Source organism: Hippoglossus stenolepis, chromosome 1, assembly GCF_022539355.2.
Source record: "Hippoglossus stenolepis isolate QCI-W04-F060 chromosome 1, HSTE1.2, whole genome shotgun sequence".
NCBI lineage: Eukaryota > Metazoa > Chordata > Actinopteri > Pleuronectiformes > Pleuronectidae > Hippoglossus > Hippoglossus stenolepis.
In genome coordinates this window covers 2,958,086-2,976,348 of record NC_061483.1, presented here as the reverse complement: position 1 = coordinate 2,976,348, position 18,263 = coordinate 2,958,086, and the positions used below count along the sequence as shown (strand labels likewise).

At 44.1% G+C, this 18,263-nt stretch overlaps 2 protein-coding genes across 2 annotated transcripts in view; both read left to right on the top strand.

The window, feature by feature from the left end:
* The first annotated feature begins 416 nt into the window (after positions 1–416).
* aph1b (APH1B gamma secretase subunit) lies at positions 417–5,640 on the top strand. The gene is made up of 6 exons (XM_035160177.2): positions 417–684; positions 2,097–2,267; positions 2,777–2,850; positions 3,171–3,293; positions 3,466–3,593; positions 3,767–5,640. Exons 1-6 carry the CDS (start codon positions 572–574, stop codon positions 3,932–3,934), a joined length of 777 nt encoding a protein of 258 aa, XP_035016068.1. The 5' UTR covers positions 417–571; the 3' UTR covers positions 3,935–5,640.
* Positions 5,641–7,968: 2,328 nt separating this feature from the next.
* otog (otogelin) overlaps positions 7,969–18,263 on the top strand; it is a 46,276-nt gene continuing 35,981 nt past the window's right edge. The window contains 13 exon segments of the mRNA XM_047340127.1: positions 7,969–8,047; positions 8,275–8,332; positions 9,231–9,288; positions 11,517–12,555; positions 12,958–13,158; positions 13,838–13,939; positions 14,029–14,186; positions 15,237–15,358; positions 15,552–15,760; positions 16,724–16,854; positions 16,976–17,082; positions 17,252–17,361; positions 17,949–18,074. Coding sequence (XP_047196083.1) covers positions 7,969–8,047; positions 8,275–8,332; positions 9,231–9,288; positions 11,517–12,555; positions 12,958–13,158; positions 13,838–13,939; positions 14,029–14,186; positions 15,237–15,358; positions 15,552–15,760; positions 16,724–16,854; positions 16,976–17,082; positions 17,252–17,361; positions 17,949–18,074 — 2,500 coding nt within the window.

The following is an 18,263-nucleotide window of genomic DNA, read 5'->3' as shown; positions in this document are numbered from 1 at the left end:
AAGTTGTATTCTATTGTAATAGAATAACATGTGTGTGTAGAAAATTAAATGAACGATGAAAAAATAATACTTCTCAGTAAACAAGATATGTGCAAATAAAAATAATCACAAATAATACACTTAATCTGAATAGTGAAATATTGTTGTATTGCCCTCGTGTGTGAGACGTCCACAGATCAGGGTGCAGGTATTAAACCCATTCTCCATGTAACATAAATGTGGTATTATAACGATAACATGGAAGTTATTGAATAAAATCTCAAAGGAAAGTTTTGAGATCAAACTGAGGCTTCAAACATCACCAGGCTGCTGTTCCTAATAAAGTGCTCAGGGTGTTGTTCACCACGTGAACCAGCAGGGGGCAGTGATGAAACACGGACGACCTCCGGCTGCCGGCAAACCCCGGATCAGAAGAAGACGGTCACATGACGCCTGGCTGACCAGAAGTGAAGCGACGACCGGAAGCAGCTTCGCTTTATTTACATTTAAACACATTTATCCGTGAAGTAAATCTCTGCGCAGGAAGAGGAGACGCGTCACTTCGCCGCTGGTTTCACCGCAAAGACACAAAATGACGGCGTCGGTGTTTTTCGGCTGCACCTTCATCGCCTTCGGCCCCGCCATCGCTCTGTTCCTCTTCACCATCGCCCGGGAGCCGCTCCGGGTCATTTTCCTCATCGCCGGGTGAGAGTTTTAACCTAAAAGCACCAGGAGGGAACCAGGGGGAACCAGAGGGAACCAGAGGGAACCATGAGGGAACGTTCCTCCATCACAGCCGAGTCAACCCGGATCTGTCGACGTGTTTAGTGACGATAAAAACACGACATGTAGCCCAGCTAGCATGATAGCTAGCACGCATCCACAGCTAGCGTGCTAACTTCGGTGCTATTTCCATTGTCGGACAACCCGCACTTTTAGCTACTCGTGTTTTTATAACTAGTATGAAATGGTTCCCTCCTCACTCACTGGTTCACAGCTCACCTGCACGTACTATCACCTCACCTACACGTACTATCACCTCACCTACACGTACTAACACCTCACCTACACGTACTATCACCTCACCTACACGTACTAACACCTCACCTACACGTACTATCACCTCACCTGCACGTACTATCACCTCACCTACACGTACTATCACCTCACCTACACGTACTAACACCTCACCTACACGTACTATCACCTCACCTACACGTACTATCACCTCACCACCACTCACTATCACCTCACCTACACGTACTAACACCTCACCACACGTACTATCACCTCACCTACACGTACTATCACCTCACCTACACGTACTAACACCTCACCTACACGTACTATCACCTCACCTACACGTACTAACACCTCACCTACACGTACTAACACCTCACCTACACGTACTAACACCTCACCTACACGTACTAACACCTCACCTACACGTACTAACACCTCACCTACACGACATCACCCACCTCACTTACTAACACCTCACCTACACGTACTAACACTCCACACTAACACCTCACCTACACGTACTAACACCTCACCTACACGTACTTCACCACACCTCAGTACTAACACCTCACCTACACGTACTATCACCTCACCTACACGTACTATCACCTCACCTACACGTACTAACACCTCACCTACACGTACTAACACCTCACCTACACGTACTATCACTTCACCTACACGTACTAACACCTCACCTGCACGTACTATCACCTCACTGCAGTGAAGCTACCGTCATGATACTTGTACTCACATTTCACAGAAGTACTCTGAACTTAGTTTTTTAACCAAACATGATGATAAAAATCCACCTGAATTTAAAATCCGATCTTTTTAGGGTGTGTTTTATTTGTTGATCCACATTTACATACTTATTAATCCACATTCAGTTATTCGTGGGGCTTTCAGGTTTAAGGAAACATAAAGAAGTCAAGATAGAAAGTAGAACCATCTTGAAAATATGAGTAGAACCGATATGACACTGAGATGAAACTAAAGAAAACATTCAGAAATATCCTTATGTGCCATAATGTCCTACCCACCTGTTACTGAGCTTTTGAACTACTAACTAAATGTTTATCTTCTCCTGACAGGGCGTTTTTCTGGCTGGTGTCTCTGCTGCTGTCCTCCCTGGTCTGGTTCATCTCGGTTCAGATCAGTAACAAGGAAAGTGCGGCGCAGCAGAAAGGGCTCCTCATCTTCGGCGTGGTGCTGTCCGTCCTGCTGCAGGAAACCTTCCGCTTCGGTTACTACAAGCTGCTGAAGTGAGTCACTGCCGCTGTGTTCACAAACTGAAGCTGAAGAGGATCAGGATCCGTCTTCTCAGTCCATCTTGAATGTTTCGTTTTAGTTCTTTACTTCATTTCTTTTTCAGGTGCAAAATGTGACAGTAAATATCACACATATGACCTTTAATGCTTTTAAGCTCAGGTGGAGGTTTGTGTCTTTGTCAAAGCTCAGAAATCTGAACCCTAAGACACGACGTCGGTTGAAAGGTTTGAAAGAATAAAGAAGTGAAGTTATCTGACAGATTTCACAGATAGAAGCTAACCTCAGAACTTGTCCTAATCGTCTCCATCACATGCTCCAGCGTGTTTACTTGCTCTGTCGTCGGTCTGTCGCACTTTGTCCCATTTTCCCATCTCTTGTCCTTTTTCTATTCGCGGCTCATTGTTGTGGCTCATATCATCTTCCAATCACTGACACACATCTACTATTCATGCTCTTGTTTACCGCGGAACTAAGGCTCTTGGGTGTGTGTGTGATCCTGCAGGAAAGCGAATGAAGGCCTCCTCACTCTCAGTCAGGAGGAGACCATGCCCATCTCCATACAACAGCTGGCATACGGTACAGTTAGTCTGCAGCAAATACACACAGTCTCTGTGCTGCACTTGATATCACAATCTACTATTTCACTCGCCACTGACTTTTTGCAGCTCTGGAAAATCATGTCGGTATTTGGAGAAGCTTTGTGTTAGTAGGAGGAAGAACACAGTTGTACTTCCGATGAAACTGAAATATTAAGTTAATGTGCAATTACTTAAACTTTAACGTTGAATCTATGCAAAACACATTGGAGTAGGTTTCACACTGAACATTGAGGTCTTTGTTTAGCTCTTGCATTCATCTGTTGATTGGTCAGTTTCCACCTCTTCCTTGTATCTCAGTGTCCGGCCTTGGGTTTGGCTTCATGAGTGGAGCCTTCTCTGTGGTGAACATCCTGGCTGACTCTGTGGGGCCGGGGACTATTGGGATCCACGGTGACTCGCAGCATTACTTCCTGTCCTCAGGTACCGATTCCCACGTGTCCTACTTCAAAATTAAATCAGATTTTCAGATGGACATATTTCCCTGTACCTGCACAAAGTTAAATCCAGTAACGCACGTTCGATGAGCCCGGTTCAGGAAGTTGTTGCAGCAGTTTCGTGAGTTTGATGAGAACCAACACTTTTCCTATTTCAGCCTTCATGACCATGGCCATCATCCTCCTTCACATGTTCTGGGGCGTCGTCTTCTTTGACGCCTGTGAGAAGCAGCGGTGGTGGGCGGTGGCTGCGGTCGTCGTCAGTCACCTTGTGGTGTCTTGTCTGGTGAGTGTCGCCGATGGTTTGGTTCAGTAGGGTGAGGGTTGGTGCTGTAATGTCCTGTGTGTCAAATATTTGCTGTTGTTGGTCAGGCTCCCATTGACATTGATGTAACACTGATGAGGATGGATGTATCTTCAAGTTCTGTTTTGATTTCCGTTCCTCGTCTCCTCTCGCAGACCTTCCAGAACCCGGAGTACGTCGCCAGCCTCCTCCCCACCTACGTTATCTTGTTCCTGATGGGCGTCTGGGCGTTCTACGCAGCGGGGGGCTCGCTCAGGAACCTCAAACTCTGCCTCACCTGCAAAGACAAGGACTTCCTGCTCGCCAACCACCGGCCGAGATAACGCAGCACGCCAGGCAGCGTGCAGGACTCTATCCCAAAGACCCCCAAGTTCACACGTACACACACACGAGCACTGAGCAGAGCGCTGTGGTAGTTTCACCTGAGAGGTCGTTATAAAGAGTAAAAACAGCTCTGAGGCTCAGTTTGATTTAAAATGCGGTTTTACTAAATATTAATTGTGTCCCAGTGTTTGTCACCTGATGCTCTAAAAAGAAACAGATGAACAAACCTACAAAACATATTTGATGTCAGAGACTTCACATTCTTGAATGTTTTCAGCTTTTCTGAAGCGTTAAATCTTTCTAAGAGAGGATTTAATCATTCATCTGTAAATATTGATGCATTCCCTGATGTGTAGATAGTGGGAAGTTTTAATCTTTTTTTTTTTTTTCAAGTTGTGATGAACCATCTTTAGTCTGTGAGAAGTTGCCTTTGACTGCTGTTAATCTTCACCCAGTGAGTCCAGTTAGTCTTCGAGACATAAATTACGCCTTCATGACTTGTTGTGGTAAATCAATTTTATTCCTCCTCATCACATAAAGTGATTTATGTCTCAAACAAATATCACAGTTTCTAGTTTGCTTAATGCACCATTTGTTAAACGCTTTTCATGTAAACAAATTCAGTTTGTGTCTCACTGCTGTTTCCATCCTGAGGGACGAGCGGCTCAAACTGACGCTGGGGCCGAACGAAAGACAAGCGGAGGAGAGATTATCAAATCAACACTGATCCGGAATTCAAATCTGACCTTTTAAAACGCTCTGAAGCAGAAACTGTCGCTGCACATTAAGCCACTTAAATCATATCTCAACGTACTTGAGTCGAGTTAAACTCTCGGCATCGTTATAGATTTTATGAATCGTGTCCGTTTTCTTTTCAGCGCTGCAAACTCATGAATGAGAACTCAATCAGGCTGAAGCTGAGACTTAAATAACGATGGATGACGTGCAGCAGCGATCCGGGAGTGGACCCACGATATAGAGTCCAATCTCAACTGTCAATCACCCTTTTGTAATGTCAGCAAATAACTAACTAAAACAAAACTTATCAGAAACACTCGAACAAGCATCGTTGTGATAAGAAAAACCTAAAATGACTGAGAAACATCTGACGTGTACTGTGATGCTTTATTTTGTTCCATGTCCCATCTGGTAACGCGGTGAGGAGGGATTTATGAGCTATACCCCAGGCAGCCACCAGGGGAGTACGAGACTAGCTTTTCTTTTGGAAGGCGTCATGTCGTCCATCTTTATTTAACGTCCGTGGGCTGAAGGACTGATTCACTGTTCTTTAAATGTTCTATGTCTTTGTCGGCTTTTTTTTTTTTTTGTTCTACTTGTTTGTGGACGAGTGCAGGAGAAAATCTGAACAATGTCCAACAACGTTTTAGAAATTCTGCAAGATGAATGTTTTTCTTTGCGCCTGTTGTTCTTGTTGAGCCACTTGGACATTTTGTACAGATCCCTGTCGGCTGTGTTTCACCAGGATGGACGATGGATGTTAGCAGCGAGTTAAAGATGTAAATAATCGTTTGCGTGCTGTGTGTGTGTTTTTCTACGGCTTCGGCCAAACGCTTCACTCTAAACAGAATCAAATTTGAGTTTTTCACACACGTAGAGAAGAGGCTGTCACTCACCTGCCAGATTATTAGGTACACCTGAGCCTATAAAGCAATGTAAGCAAAATAAATCGAGAAGTGTTGATTCAGCCTTTGTAGTTTTATTTCATTACAACTCGGAATTACCGACCTCCGAGTCGGAAGTTGCAACTTTGAAATCAATGATAGTTAAAGCTGTAGTTTTACTACTGTCATTAATGTGTCGTACACATAGTACTGTCTGGACGGTTACTACGGTGTTAGTAAGCCATGTTTTCGGAAAACTAGAGCATGTAAACATTTTAAATATATACGTTTTTGACTTGAATATGTCTCCTCTAAAGAAAAACTATCGTGAGTTTTGTGGGAGCTTTAAGTCTGCAGGGCACAAAGCAGGTGCCACGTTAACGGTGCATGTTCATGTGCAAGCGTACCTGATGTCTGGTGTGTCTCAGAAAGATGCTTTCACGTATGTGCAGACAAGAAACTGGAGGAGTGGAGGGGGAAGACAGAAAGCTCCTCCTCCCTCGTCCTGCTCAGAGTCCATTTATGAAAGGTGACACCTCCTGACTCGGCCACACAAAACCTGCCGGGGCCTCTGAGGGCTGCAGTCAGTCAAAGGCCTTTTCACCCGGACGGACGTACGGACAAGCGGACGGACACAGGAAGCGCTTCCTCTGTGGAAAACCAGACTTTCACATGCAAATACAAGGCGGGTGACTGTGGGGTCACCTCAGTAATATCCAAGGTTTGTTCTCCTGAGTTTAGTGTTTCCTGGTCTCTATCAGAGGGTCATGTGTTCGGGGTCAAGTCGGGTCGTCGCGGTCTGAGCAGCAGACGGAGGAGAGACACACAAAGGAAACCAGAGTCGGGGATTCACTGTGGAACAACTCGTAGAATAATGCTCAGTTCACATATTGTAAATAAGTGAAATGATGAACGCCAGAAATTATATTGTATCTTACTTTAATCCATAATGAGCAACTTAGAACCTGTTGAATAAAATGATTAGAATCCGTCAGGTGAAGAACTTCAATCTTTCAGTTAACTTTACACCTTTTATTCCATTTTTATATTTTTGAATATAATTGTAGTTTTTCATGTTAATGTTCTCATAAATGTAATCATACTTATCATGCATTAATATTGAGAAATTGCACAAAAGCAGAAGTTTGCATGAAAACGCTGCTGCAGAAATGACTTTTTATCTCATTTTATATTTTTAATTCAAAAGTTTTTAATGTCAATGTCGTAAATTAAATCATACTTCATTAAAAAATATATTTTCCGCATAATATTGAGTATAATAATCGTATAATAATTTAGATTTTATGCCTCAGCTGGTTCAGACAAAAATGTGATAATTCAAAGATGGAAAAAAAACTTTCTGTCACATCTTCAAATCCTTAATTCATTTACAAGTGTAATGCAGCAATACAAATATGCTCCAGTACAAGTAAAAGTCTTGAATTTAAACCTCGCTGAAGTAAAAGTACAGAGCTTCTAACACAAACCTAAAAAAAGAGTCTGAAGCGTGAAGGACTGCATCTTGAAACAAGAGTTTGCTTTATTTTCTGTATTGTAGCCGCTGATCTGATGTCAGACCACATCACGACATGTTGGTGATAATATGTGATTTCACTTTATTTCAGGTGAAGAACTACAACAGATGATGTAATACAGCTCACTCTGGTCTGTCGATTAATAAGCTCTCAAAATAACGATGATAAATCGAAATGGAAAAATACAAGAAAAAACAGACTAATGACTTCAGCGGTGGAACTTCTCACTTGTTTTCAGAAAGAAAAACATAAACTGAAATCACCTGATATGACGAGTGCATCCTCATTTCAAAGGAGGTCACATGTTTTGTATTTAAAATCTTAAATTGTCCAGTAACTTCAGGCTTAAGACTCAAGAAATCAGCTGAATAAATGTACTTAAAGGGATAGTTCACCCAAAAATGAGGATTCACTTATTATCCCCTCCCCCCCACCATCATAGTGTTGAGTAGATAATGAGGGAAGTTTCATTTTTGGTTGACCTATCCCTTTGACCTGATGTGATGCACAACTGCCTCTGGAGCACAAGATGGCGCAGTTTCACATGGCTCCTGCACACGTTGTCCTCTCATTGAGTTTCATCATGTTTAATTCAACTTGAACTCTTATTTTAACTTCTGATAAAAGTCTCTTTAGCTCCACGTGCCGCTCTGATCTCTGGTTTCCGGTCACGTCATCGTCCCCCTCGCGCAGCAGCAGCAGCACACCTGCCCCAGGCCCCGCCCACGCGCGCATATATTATGCTAATGAGCAGGTGGCTTGGTTCTTGAGGCGCGCGCCGGGCCGCCGGGGGGAGATGCGGGTGGAGCAGCAGGAAGCTGCGGAGGGTTTTCACCGGGTGATGCTGTCCACACAGAACTGAGCCAGGACCGACACATGGATCCTTATCCGCTGACACGAGGCTGGAAGAGGCTCCTCCGCGTGTCAGCTGTGTATCTGGTCCTCATCTATCAAGGTGAGTCAGGGGAGATGAGAGGAAGAGGAGAACACACGCTGACACCACTGATGAAGATCCTGCTGCAGCTCGGAGTCTCCTCTCCTCTCTGAAGACGTGTTTCTCGGCCTTCTGTGTCTCCTCTGCTGTTTGAAGTTCGCTGAATCCGAAGTGAAATTGGTTTAAATTGTAGTAAATAGGTTTCTCCATTATAAGTGTGTTGGTCTGTTTATTCTGTTTGATTCCAGCTCATCTTTCCTGGGCTGTTGACAGAGTGAACATCTCTAAATGGGATGAAGTGAATAAGTGAGTTTTTTTAACTTTTATTTTAGACGTAAAGTTTTTTATATCTTCATCATTAAATATTATTCTATAAGTAAATAAGCATGTGCTGTGCAAAAGTTGGAGGTAATTGAGGATGCTTCAAAAATAATGAATCAATATGAATAACTTCATATAGAATGCAGTCAAGGTTCTCGACGGGGAGTTTGTTCAGATCATCTCAGAGAACCTGACGTTGTCCATCTGTCTCCTGTGAGGATCTCAGACTGACTCCATGATGCTGAGATCAGATCATCTGCAGACTCCTTGTTCTTCTGCGGTTCTTTGTGACTCCTCATTTGGTCTCAATGTTCTGCTGCAGGGTGAATGTTTGACCAATCAGACTCCTCATTGATGATCTCGAGTGATGGATCATAATCTAAAGTCACTCGAACTTTTGCACAGTACTGTTTACTGAATTTCCTGTTATTAAATGGTTATTCACATAAGTTAGAATTTAAATTGAGCTGTGAGTGAATATTTAAAGCAAAACTGATTAAAATCCATCTTCTGTGGTCTTTAAAAAAAAGTGATTTGACTTTTGAACAGTTGCGAACACAGAACAAGCAACTTGAATATGTCAGCTTGGACTTCAGGAAAATTCAAGAGAGCATTTCTTCACTTTTGATACTTTAATTGATTCAATCTCAGACAAATTGTTAAATAGAACAAATGTCGGTTTCATCCCTTGTTGTAACTTTGATTTATTAGTTTTTAACCAGTCGTATTTCGAGCAGCAGACTGTATTTGGTTGATATTTTTTTAATTTCTTGTTGGTTGGTGGGTTGGTGGGTTGGTGGTGTCCAGTGTGGTGGTTTGTGGTGTGCGGGGGGGGGGGGACCTGCAGCAGTGAACAAACCTCCCCTTGTTCCCTCTGTCCCAGCAGCGGGAGCAGCAGGATAAAGCAGCAGAAATGGGACACCGCTTCCCAGGGAGGGCAGGTAGGACTGAGCACTGATGCTGATGGAGCTGATCAGACGGCAAACACACAACCTCAGATCACACACACACAAACACACACAAACATTATCTGCAACGCTCACAATAATACACAGACCTGAGAAAAAAGATTTAAAACAATGTAGGGCGATAAGATAAATATCACATTATTATTTCTTTCACGTTTCGTTCATGCTTCTGAGGGAAATTTGTTGTTTTAAACTCTGCTTCATAAACAGTTAATTATCAGCAAACACAATGTATACGCATTTTATCGATATATATTAGCCTTTTAAAGAAATTCCTATTGTTGAAAATTATATATTCCAATAATTATTGATTTTATTCTATTGTCCAGCCCTGACCCAATGTTTATTTATTTCCAGTATGGATTTCCAATATTTTCACTTTATGCTTGTATAAGATGAACAGTAATATATATATATATATTTAAATAATTCAAATAAAAGTTATGGTTACAATCTAGGTGCAGGTTTTCAGAAATTAAAATGAGCAGCTATTAGTTTAAATAATAACTACAAATTGATTTTATAATTCAGTTCAAATCTGTGTGTTTCGTACTGTCCTGGGGCGGAAGTGGCTCAGGTGATAGAGAGGGCGAACCACTGACCAGGGTGTTGCTGGTTCGATCCCTGGCTCCCAGCATTTCCCCTGACGTCTGTGCCGAAAGTGTAAGAATGGTGTGTGACAGAAAAGAATGCTGCGTGTAGAAGCTCTGCATGAAAGTGTGAGTGAATGCAAAGCTCCTGATCCAAGTGTCTGTGAAATATCTGTATCTCCATTTTCTATACAAAAACAGAAAATGTCCCATGACACATAAACATACACAAACTGATCATGTGCTTTAATCCCTTTGGATTTAACTCTTCAAAGTGCAAAAGTAAAATTTGCTCATGGCCACGTCCTCCCTCCCGCTCAGAGACACACATGTGACGGAGTCCCAGCTGGGCTATACAGTAGCTGCTCTGTTGTCTCCCTCGTCCTCTATCGGAGCCTGAATCAGCCTGAATGTGGCCGCTGCCTTTGTGCGGCTTCGCTTTGGCTCAGAGAGGCGTGAGAATCCGCTCCCGAATATAAGAGCTGCACAACAAACAAAGCAAATAGCAGCAACCGGTCACAGGTCCCGCAGGTAGAAGAGGGCGGATGTATCTCATGTCAGATCTCAATCACTATCCTGACATCTGGGTCGACTCTGTGTTCGTGTTCAACCAGCTCTGTTCTGATATCTACTCTGAAACTGATCAGTGATTAATAATTCATAGTTACAAACCCTTTGAACCCACTTGCCATCTGCTGCGTTCCCACATGTCGCTATAACACCCTCTGGTATCAGAGCTCAGGAATCCAGGGGAGGCTCAAAGTTCCACGGATGCCACAATTTTATATCACAATACAAGTTAAAGAATCAATCAAATGTAAAATAGATAAAACATATGTGTGGCCTGCATGTACACTGCAGAAAACACACAATGACTGATCCAGCACAAAAACATATACAAATACACCACATTAAAGAGACAAGAACACATTAGGACTCATCCTCACTCAGCGAGATAACAGACAAACCAAGAAGGGAAGTACTTTTAAACCAAAGCTGCTGTTACTGTATATTTTCTAACAAAATATACAGAATATTTCCCTTAAAGTTGTATTCTTCTGAGGCAGCTTGCACAACCTGTTTCTGCAGCTCAGTAACTCTGATCTGCAGGGAGAGTTCCCACTTTAGTTCAACAGCCGACTCGATGCATGTCTCATACAACAGAGATCATCCAGAACACACGGGGGAGGGGGTGCGGAGTGGGTGTGGTTCGTCGACCTGGATGGGAAGGCGTTGTTGAGCAGTCACAGAGGAGTCATTAATGAAGACAGGATGACAGGTCTTTTCTCTTCGGCCTCGTCTTTTCCCACCGTCGCCCCCGTTTCCGTCCTCACCAGTCAGGACTGTGGTTTGGCAAAATAGTTGCGTAAGTCCGGGAGGAATTTCTTTTGCACCGAACAAAAGTTGCGGGCTTCCCTACATTTTTAATCAAATCTTAATTAATCTGTCACCCGAGAGCAGAGCTTGATAAGATATGAAAGTCGTGGAATTAATTAAAAGAATCAGATTGGGCGACAGGGACTTTGCTTTGCTGCGTCAGATTTAATATATTTGGTTGAATGGTCACAGCAGCTGCATGAAATACCTGTTGATGATTTCTTTTCCTTCTAGAACCTCCAGACCAAAGCTGCTGCGCTAGAAAACAACACCTCATCCTCCAGCCGTGCATCGGTCAGCTGGACCGCCGCGTCCAACCAGACGTCCTCCAGCACAGAGAGGACGCCGACGCCCTCATGGACGCTCGGCTCTGACCAGTCGTCTGCACCAATTAGTTCATCAAGAACAGGATCATCCAGCCAATCACCAGGCAACACATCACTATACAACCAATCCCAAACCAACTCAGCACCAATCAGCAAATCTGCAACAACATTACCAAACCAATCACCAACCCCCACAGTACCAACCAGCCAATCGCAAAGCAGAACACCATCACCTGTTAAATCACCAATTAGCTCAACACCATCCAGCCAACCCCCAACAGAGATAGAACATAGCCAATCAGCAGCCACCACAGTACCAACCAGCCAATCTCCAAGCAGAACAACGCCACCCAGCCAATCACCAACAAGTACGGCATCAGCCAGAAAATCATCAGGCAGTACAACAGCCAGCCAAATACCAACCAGGACAATACCGAATAGCCAATCGGCTACCTCTGAAGTACGAGCTAGCCAATCACCAACAACCACAACACCAGCCAGCCAATCACCACCAACCGTAATATCAGTGAGTCAGTCACCAGTTAACAATGCACCACCCATCACCTTATCTGACCATTCAGCAGTCAGCTCTGTGAAACCCATCCAATCACCATCAAGCCAAACACCACCGAGCCAATCAACAACTGGCGCAAAAGCATCAAATCAATCATCTCCTGACCAATCATTAACCTCTATAGTGTCGGACAATAATTTCATAGCCAGCTCAGAAACGTCTCCCCACCTGTCATCGTACAGCTTAACGTCTCATAACCAATCACGGTCCAATGCAACACCTCCTGACCAATCACTGACTGGCTCAGATTCATCAAACACCTCGGAGTCACCAGTCAACGGAGCCTTCGCCCCCGACGAGCGCCCGGTGAATATTTCACTCATCACCAGGCAAGTGAAGGAGGCCCTGAGGTCGTCGATTCGTCTGAGTCCAGGTGAGTTTACAAAAGTTGATATTTTCCACGTGATGCAGCGTGAACGAGGCCAAACTACCAACCAGGCCATGAAAGTGCCCAAGGGCCCCTCAACCCTCAGGGGCAACAAAAGCCCCGCGTTAAATCCGTATCATTTGAGTCCGTATACTCTGAGTAGGCAGACTTCTCTTTAGAAATTTGCACCACGACTTTTTAGTTTCACCTGTGTCCCATCCACTAACATGGAGGAGGGGGGATATATGGCCAATACTGCGGTCAGCGGCCAGGCAGCTGCGTTATGTCTGTGGTTCAAACTGAGCAACAAGCGAGGCCTCTGTTTTCCCCTGACGGACTGAACAGCAGGGACACAGTGTTTATGTCGCAGTCGTTATCGTGCCTGTGCTTGTGTGGGACGTGGCTCAGCGGGCCGACGAGCAGGAAGCCCGCTGAGCAGATGGTGTTACCGCAGGACGTTCGGTGCTCGGCGGTGCGTTCAGTTGGGGGCGGGGCAGACAGATGGTACCTACAGACGTGACCTGTTGATTCTCAAAGGCGGTCACGTGATTCAGCGGTTCCGAGCATGTGCGTACGGAAACGCTGGAGTAGCCGACTTTGGGACTCAGGGTATAAATATGTAGTTGGTCTTCCCTTAAGTCAAAGCTTAACCAAACCTTTATCGTACCACATTCCCCCGAGGTTAGGGTTCAATGTCCGTTTAGTATTTTTATTCTTTTATGAATATATATTTTGTATGTGTTCTTTTTTTTATTGTGAAGCACTTTGTAACTTAGTTTGGAGAAGTGCTTTATAAATACAGACATAATCATTCTTATTTTTTAGCTCCCACTATTCAGGCGTCCAGAAACCGAAGCTGAAAGGATGAGTTGATCCATGAATTTGTCAAATTACATTAAATTAATTTTCAACAACTTTCATAATTGATTAAACTCCACTGGGAACAACTTCCTTAATATTCGTCAATATCTGCTAATTTCGCAGTTTTCTCTGACAGTGAACTCAACAACGTTTGCAGTTTAATTAGAATATGTTAATATGTTGATTCGCTATTTGCTGACATTTTGTTTGCTGAACAATCAGTTGATATTTAGAGCAAATAGTTGTCGGATGTAGTGAAGTTTTATGGAATGGTACTACTGAGTTTTTGAGCTCCTGGGGGTCTGGGGGTCGGGGGGTCTGGGCCCCTGGACATTTGTCAGCCTGTAATCAGTGTTTGAAATTGATAAATGATGAAAGTAATTCCCTGTTTTGTGTTGTAATTGTGTATTTGTTGGTTTTCTCTCAGCGGAGCCGTGTGAGTTTCCCTGTCTGAACGGAGGTCAGTGCGTCCAGTCGGAGTCATGTGACTGCAGCTTGTATCAGGCCACTGGCCACAGATGTCAAACTGGTAAACCACACACCTGATGTTCGTCTTTTTTTAAAACCCATTTGACTCAGTGTCAAACCAACGCCGTCCTCTTGTCCCCTGTGACTCAGTCCCGAACCCCGGCTTCGAAAGGGAGATGACCTGCAGGACGTGGGGTCAGTACAACTTCGAGACCTTCGACGGCCTTTACTTCTACTTCCCCGGCCGCTGCACGTACACTCTGCTGAGGGACTGCGAGGAAACCGCTCAGGCCGGCATCGTCGTCCAGGTCAGTTCAGACTCACCAGCACCAGGACAAAATAAATCCCCCCGACCAGAAGCTGCCCCGAGGGTTCCGCTTCCACGCCTGCGTCCAGCCGAGGAGAGTTTGGACTCCTGCTCCAGAGCCCGAGGAAAAGATTTGCTCTGAAGATTAGTGAAAGCTATCTGGTTATTAGAGTCAATTACCATTAAATACTGCAATTACCCACAATCCCCTGAAAGCATCTGCAACAGACTGTGACTTTGTTCTCCTGAAAAGGCGGCGGACACAGAAGCCGTGGACGGGAAAACTAAAACCACACAGGGAACATGAAAAGATCCATATTCATCATGATTAGTGACAATATATTAATGAACTGCATAAATAATAAGAAGCCTTTCATGAGCAAAAAGAAAATACGAAACTGCTGCAAACCTGACAAGTTGAACATGCTGGAAAGACGCGAGGTGACATTTGAGATGAAACACTTTGCGCAGGAATGACTTGAAATCTGTCCTTTAGTAAAAACTGAGGCTTGAATAGTGGCCCCTGATTTATTTTTTCATCAAGTTACTATATTCGCTCACCACAGGAAAGAGCTTTTAAAGAATAAAACTAGGGCTGGGCGATAATGCCAACAATCATATCCAGATAAAAATGTTCATGTCAGTCGTCATCGATAATTATCACAATATACGTCTGAATGACAAACAGTGAAACATTAAAAACATCTGATATCGATCAATTATGTTCTATATCTACTCACTGAGCTTACAAGCAATGAGTCGATATATATTGGACGTTTGAAAAATTGCTTTGCTGTGATGAAAATTACAAAGCAATAACTGCTGATATTGTTTTATTGCTCAGTCCTAGATATGACTGATATTATACCAACTTGTTCATAACGTTGTGATTTCTGTGGCATCGAGCCCATTGGTTCCTGCTGGAGACAGAAATCTTTAAATGGTGAATTTGTTGGGAACTATTTTCTACTTAATCCACATTTGGAGTAATTCTAAGTCGTCTACACGTCGTCGCGACACATGGAAACAAATCCCACTTTGTTGTTTTCAGGTCCACAATGATCCAGCCTGTGGCGCCGCTCCCTACGCCTGCCAGCGATCAGTCAGCCTCTTCCTGCCGTGGGAGGGCGAGGTCCGGCTGCACGGCACCAACGTGACCTTCAAAGGTCAAAGGTCAGCGGTGTAGCAGACAAAACATCTTTATATACCAACGCATTTATCTATTTTATCATTTTTATTTCCATGTTTACTCTTTTTGAAATACTTTAAATCAGAATAATGGTTCAGTAGAGATTTTGACAACATGCTCGAAGCCTTTTTTCCATGTTTTATTCAACTCGATGCTTTGAACTCACTGTGTCTTCAGTGTGCAGCTGCCGCATCACATCCACGACCTGCAGCTGGAGCAGATCTCTCAGTACGTGCTGGTGACGCGGCGGCACGGCTTCACGTTGGCCTGGGACGGACGCAGCGGCTCCGTCTACATTAAGCTCAGCCCGGAGTTTGTGGGCAGAACCTGCGGCCTGTGCGGAAACTTCAACGCAGACGTCCAGGACGACCTGAAGACGAGCTACGGTGCGATGTCACGGCCGAAGCCAGTTGCCTCAGTTACAGTTCTTACAACACTTCAGAGCGTGGTCACAGCAGGTGGTACAGTCGGACCACGGGGGTGTGACAGCGGCGCAGCTCATTATATCGACTGATATGTCAATTTAAAAATTCAATGATTGAGTTACTAAGAAACGCAATTGAGTGATATTTTGCAATTCAAGGTCATGTATAGAACTTGAATTAACAAATAAAACCCTTAACATAAAATATAAACAAAAACATTTATCTTTTCTGCGTTGTTTATTCTATAAATGAAAAGTTATCATGTCAGCAACATAAACACAGATGATGATGTGTCTATGAAAAATAAATATATCTATTAGCTTAATAATAAATCAAGGAATAATACATATTATAAAGTTATATAGTGATTCCGTATGGCAATTTTAACTCAAACCTGAGGCTGTGAAAATTATCAGCAGTGAAGTGAAGCTTGTGCAACTTCAGTCCAACTCTTTTATTAAACATTAAACTCTCTCTCTCTCTCTCTCTCTCTCTCTCTCTCTCTCTCTCTCTCTCTCTCTCCCTTCTCTCTCTCTCTCTCTCTCTCTCTCTCTCTCTCTCTCTCTCTCTCTCTCTCTCCTCTCTCTCTCCCTCTCTCTCTCTCTCTCTCTCTCTCTCTCTCTCTGTCTGTCTCTGTCTCTGTCTCCCCCTCTCTCTCTCTCTCTCTCTGTCTGTCTGTCTGTCTGTCTGTCTGTCTCTCTCTCTCTCTCTCTCTCTCTCTCTCTCTCTCTCTCTCTCTCTCTCTCTCTCTCTGTCTGTCCCTCTCTCTCTCTCTCTCTCTCTCTCTCTCTCTCTCTCTCTCTCTCTCTCTCTCTCTCTCTGTCCTCTTTCTGTCTGTCCCTCTCCTCTCTCTCTCTCTCTCTCTCTCTCTCTCTCTCTCTCTCTCTCTCTCTCTCTCTCTCTCTCTCTCTCTCTCTCTGACAGGCGTCCTGACTCGTGAAGTAGAACTGTTCGGGAACAGCTGGGTGGAGACGGAGCCCCATCAGGCCCGATGTCCCTCGGTGCCGTCTGACTTCTCCTCACCCTGTGTCGGAGTCGACGCTCACGTCCTGCTGGTAACGTGTCTGATATAAATACAAACATCCTCTGACATTCACATGAAACACAACAAAGAAATGTGTTAACTCAAGTAATGTGCTGCTAAATGCGTCTGACTGCCTGTGTGTGTTTCTGCAGAAAGTGGAGGAGGTTTGTGCGATGCTGCTGGATCCTCCGTTTCAGAGCTGCCACGACTTTGTCAGTCCACTGTCGTTCATGGCCGGCTGCTCCAACGACCTCTGCCTGTAAGAACAAATCCCTTTATTGATCCCTGATTGAAGATAACGGGATCTCAACGGGGTGGTTTCACATCAGGGAAATAATGATAACATTCCTGCGCTGCCCTAATCTATATCAATACGTCAATAATTCAATTCATGGACGTCCACGTCTGTGTTTGTTGCTCTGTTGAAGGTCGGGCCCCAGCGGTGACGTGGTGTGCCAGGTGTTCAGCGAGTACGCCCGGGCCTGTGCCCACGCCGACCACCCACTGCACGACTGGAGGCAGCACATTCCTCACTGTGGTACGTTCCTCCAGGTGTCTTTAGAATAGCTGCACATATAGATTACACAATTAATTTAATGTCATCGCAATATCTGTATCCATATCTATAGGTTGTGATTAAAAGATTTCAGTCGTCATAGTTATGAGATCCTCATCATGGATTTGTGCAAAGTCATACGTGCGTAAGTTTAACGGTGTTTGGTGCTTTGATTGTGTTTCAATCGAATTATACAAATAACCCAAGAAACCATGACGTACACAAAGTGCGGCAAGTCAAGTTGAACAGGGAATATTACGCAAATTACTACGGTTTGACTTGATTTCAAAATCAATATACTCAGTAATATTATTTATATACATGGGATACGTGCACTGGTGAGAGACACCATTTATTTCCCGTTTCAAAGTTCAGCTGGTTTAAGTTCCCGCTCACTCGTTGTATCCGGTGTTGAATCAGCTCTGAGATAAGTTTGGAGGCGCTGACGTTTTCTTCACTGCAGGTTTGTTGTGTCGATGTGTTTGCTACGTGAACAAATCCCTTCACGTACTAATGTCAGTCTTGGCAGAAGTAGTTTTTCACACGTCATGTTTCACTCCTGCGACCAGCGAGGCAGTGTCCTCTCGGTCTGCAGTACAGGGAATGTATCAGCTGCTGCCCGGAGTCCTGCAACCTGGAGAGGACGTGTATCGACAGCAAACTGGCCTGTTTGGACGGATGCTACTGTCCCGATGGTCAGTTTCTACTCAAACCACTTGTCCTTTCTAGAAAGTAGTGTTCCATCTTCTAGTCTGTATCCTACGATGGAGGATCAGGGCCACTCGAAGAACAGAGGGAGGTTTGGCTCTGTGTCCTCCAGGAGGGACTATCAGGAGATCGACCTGTCACCCGTGTTAGAATGTTATAAGTTATAAGTTCTGTAT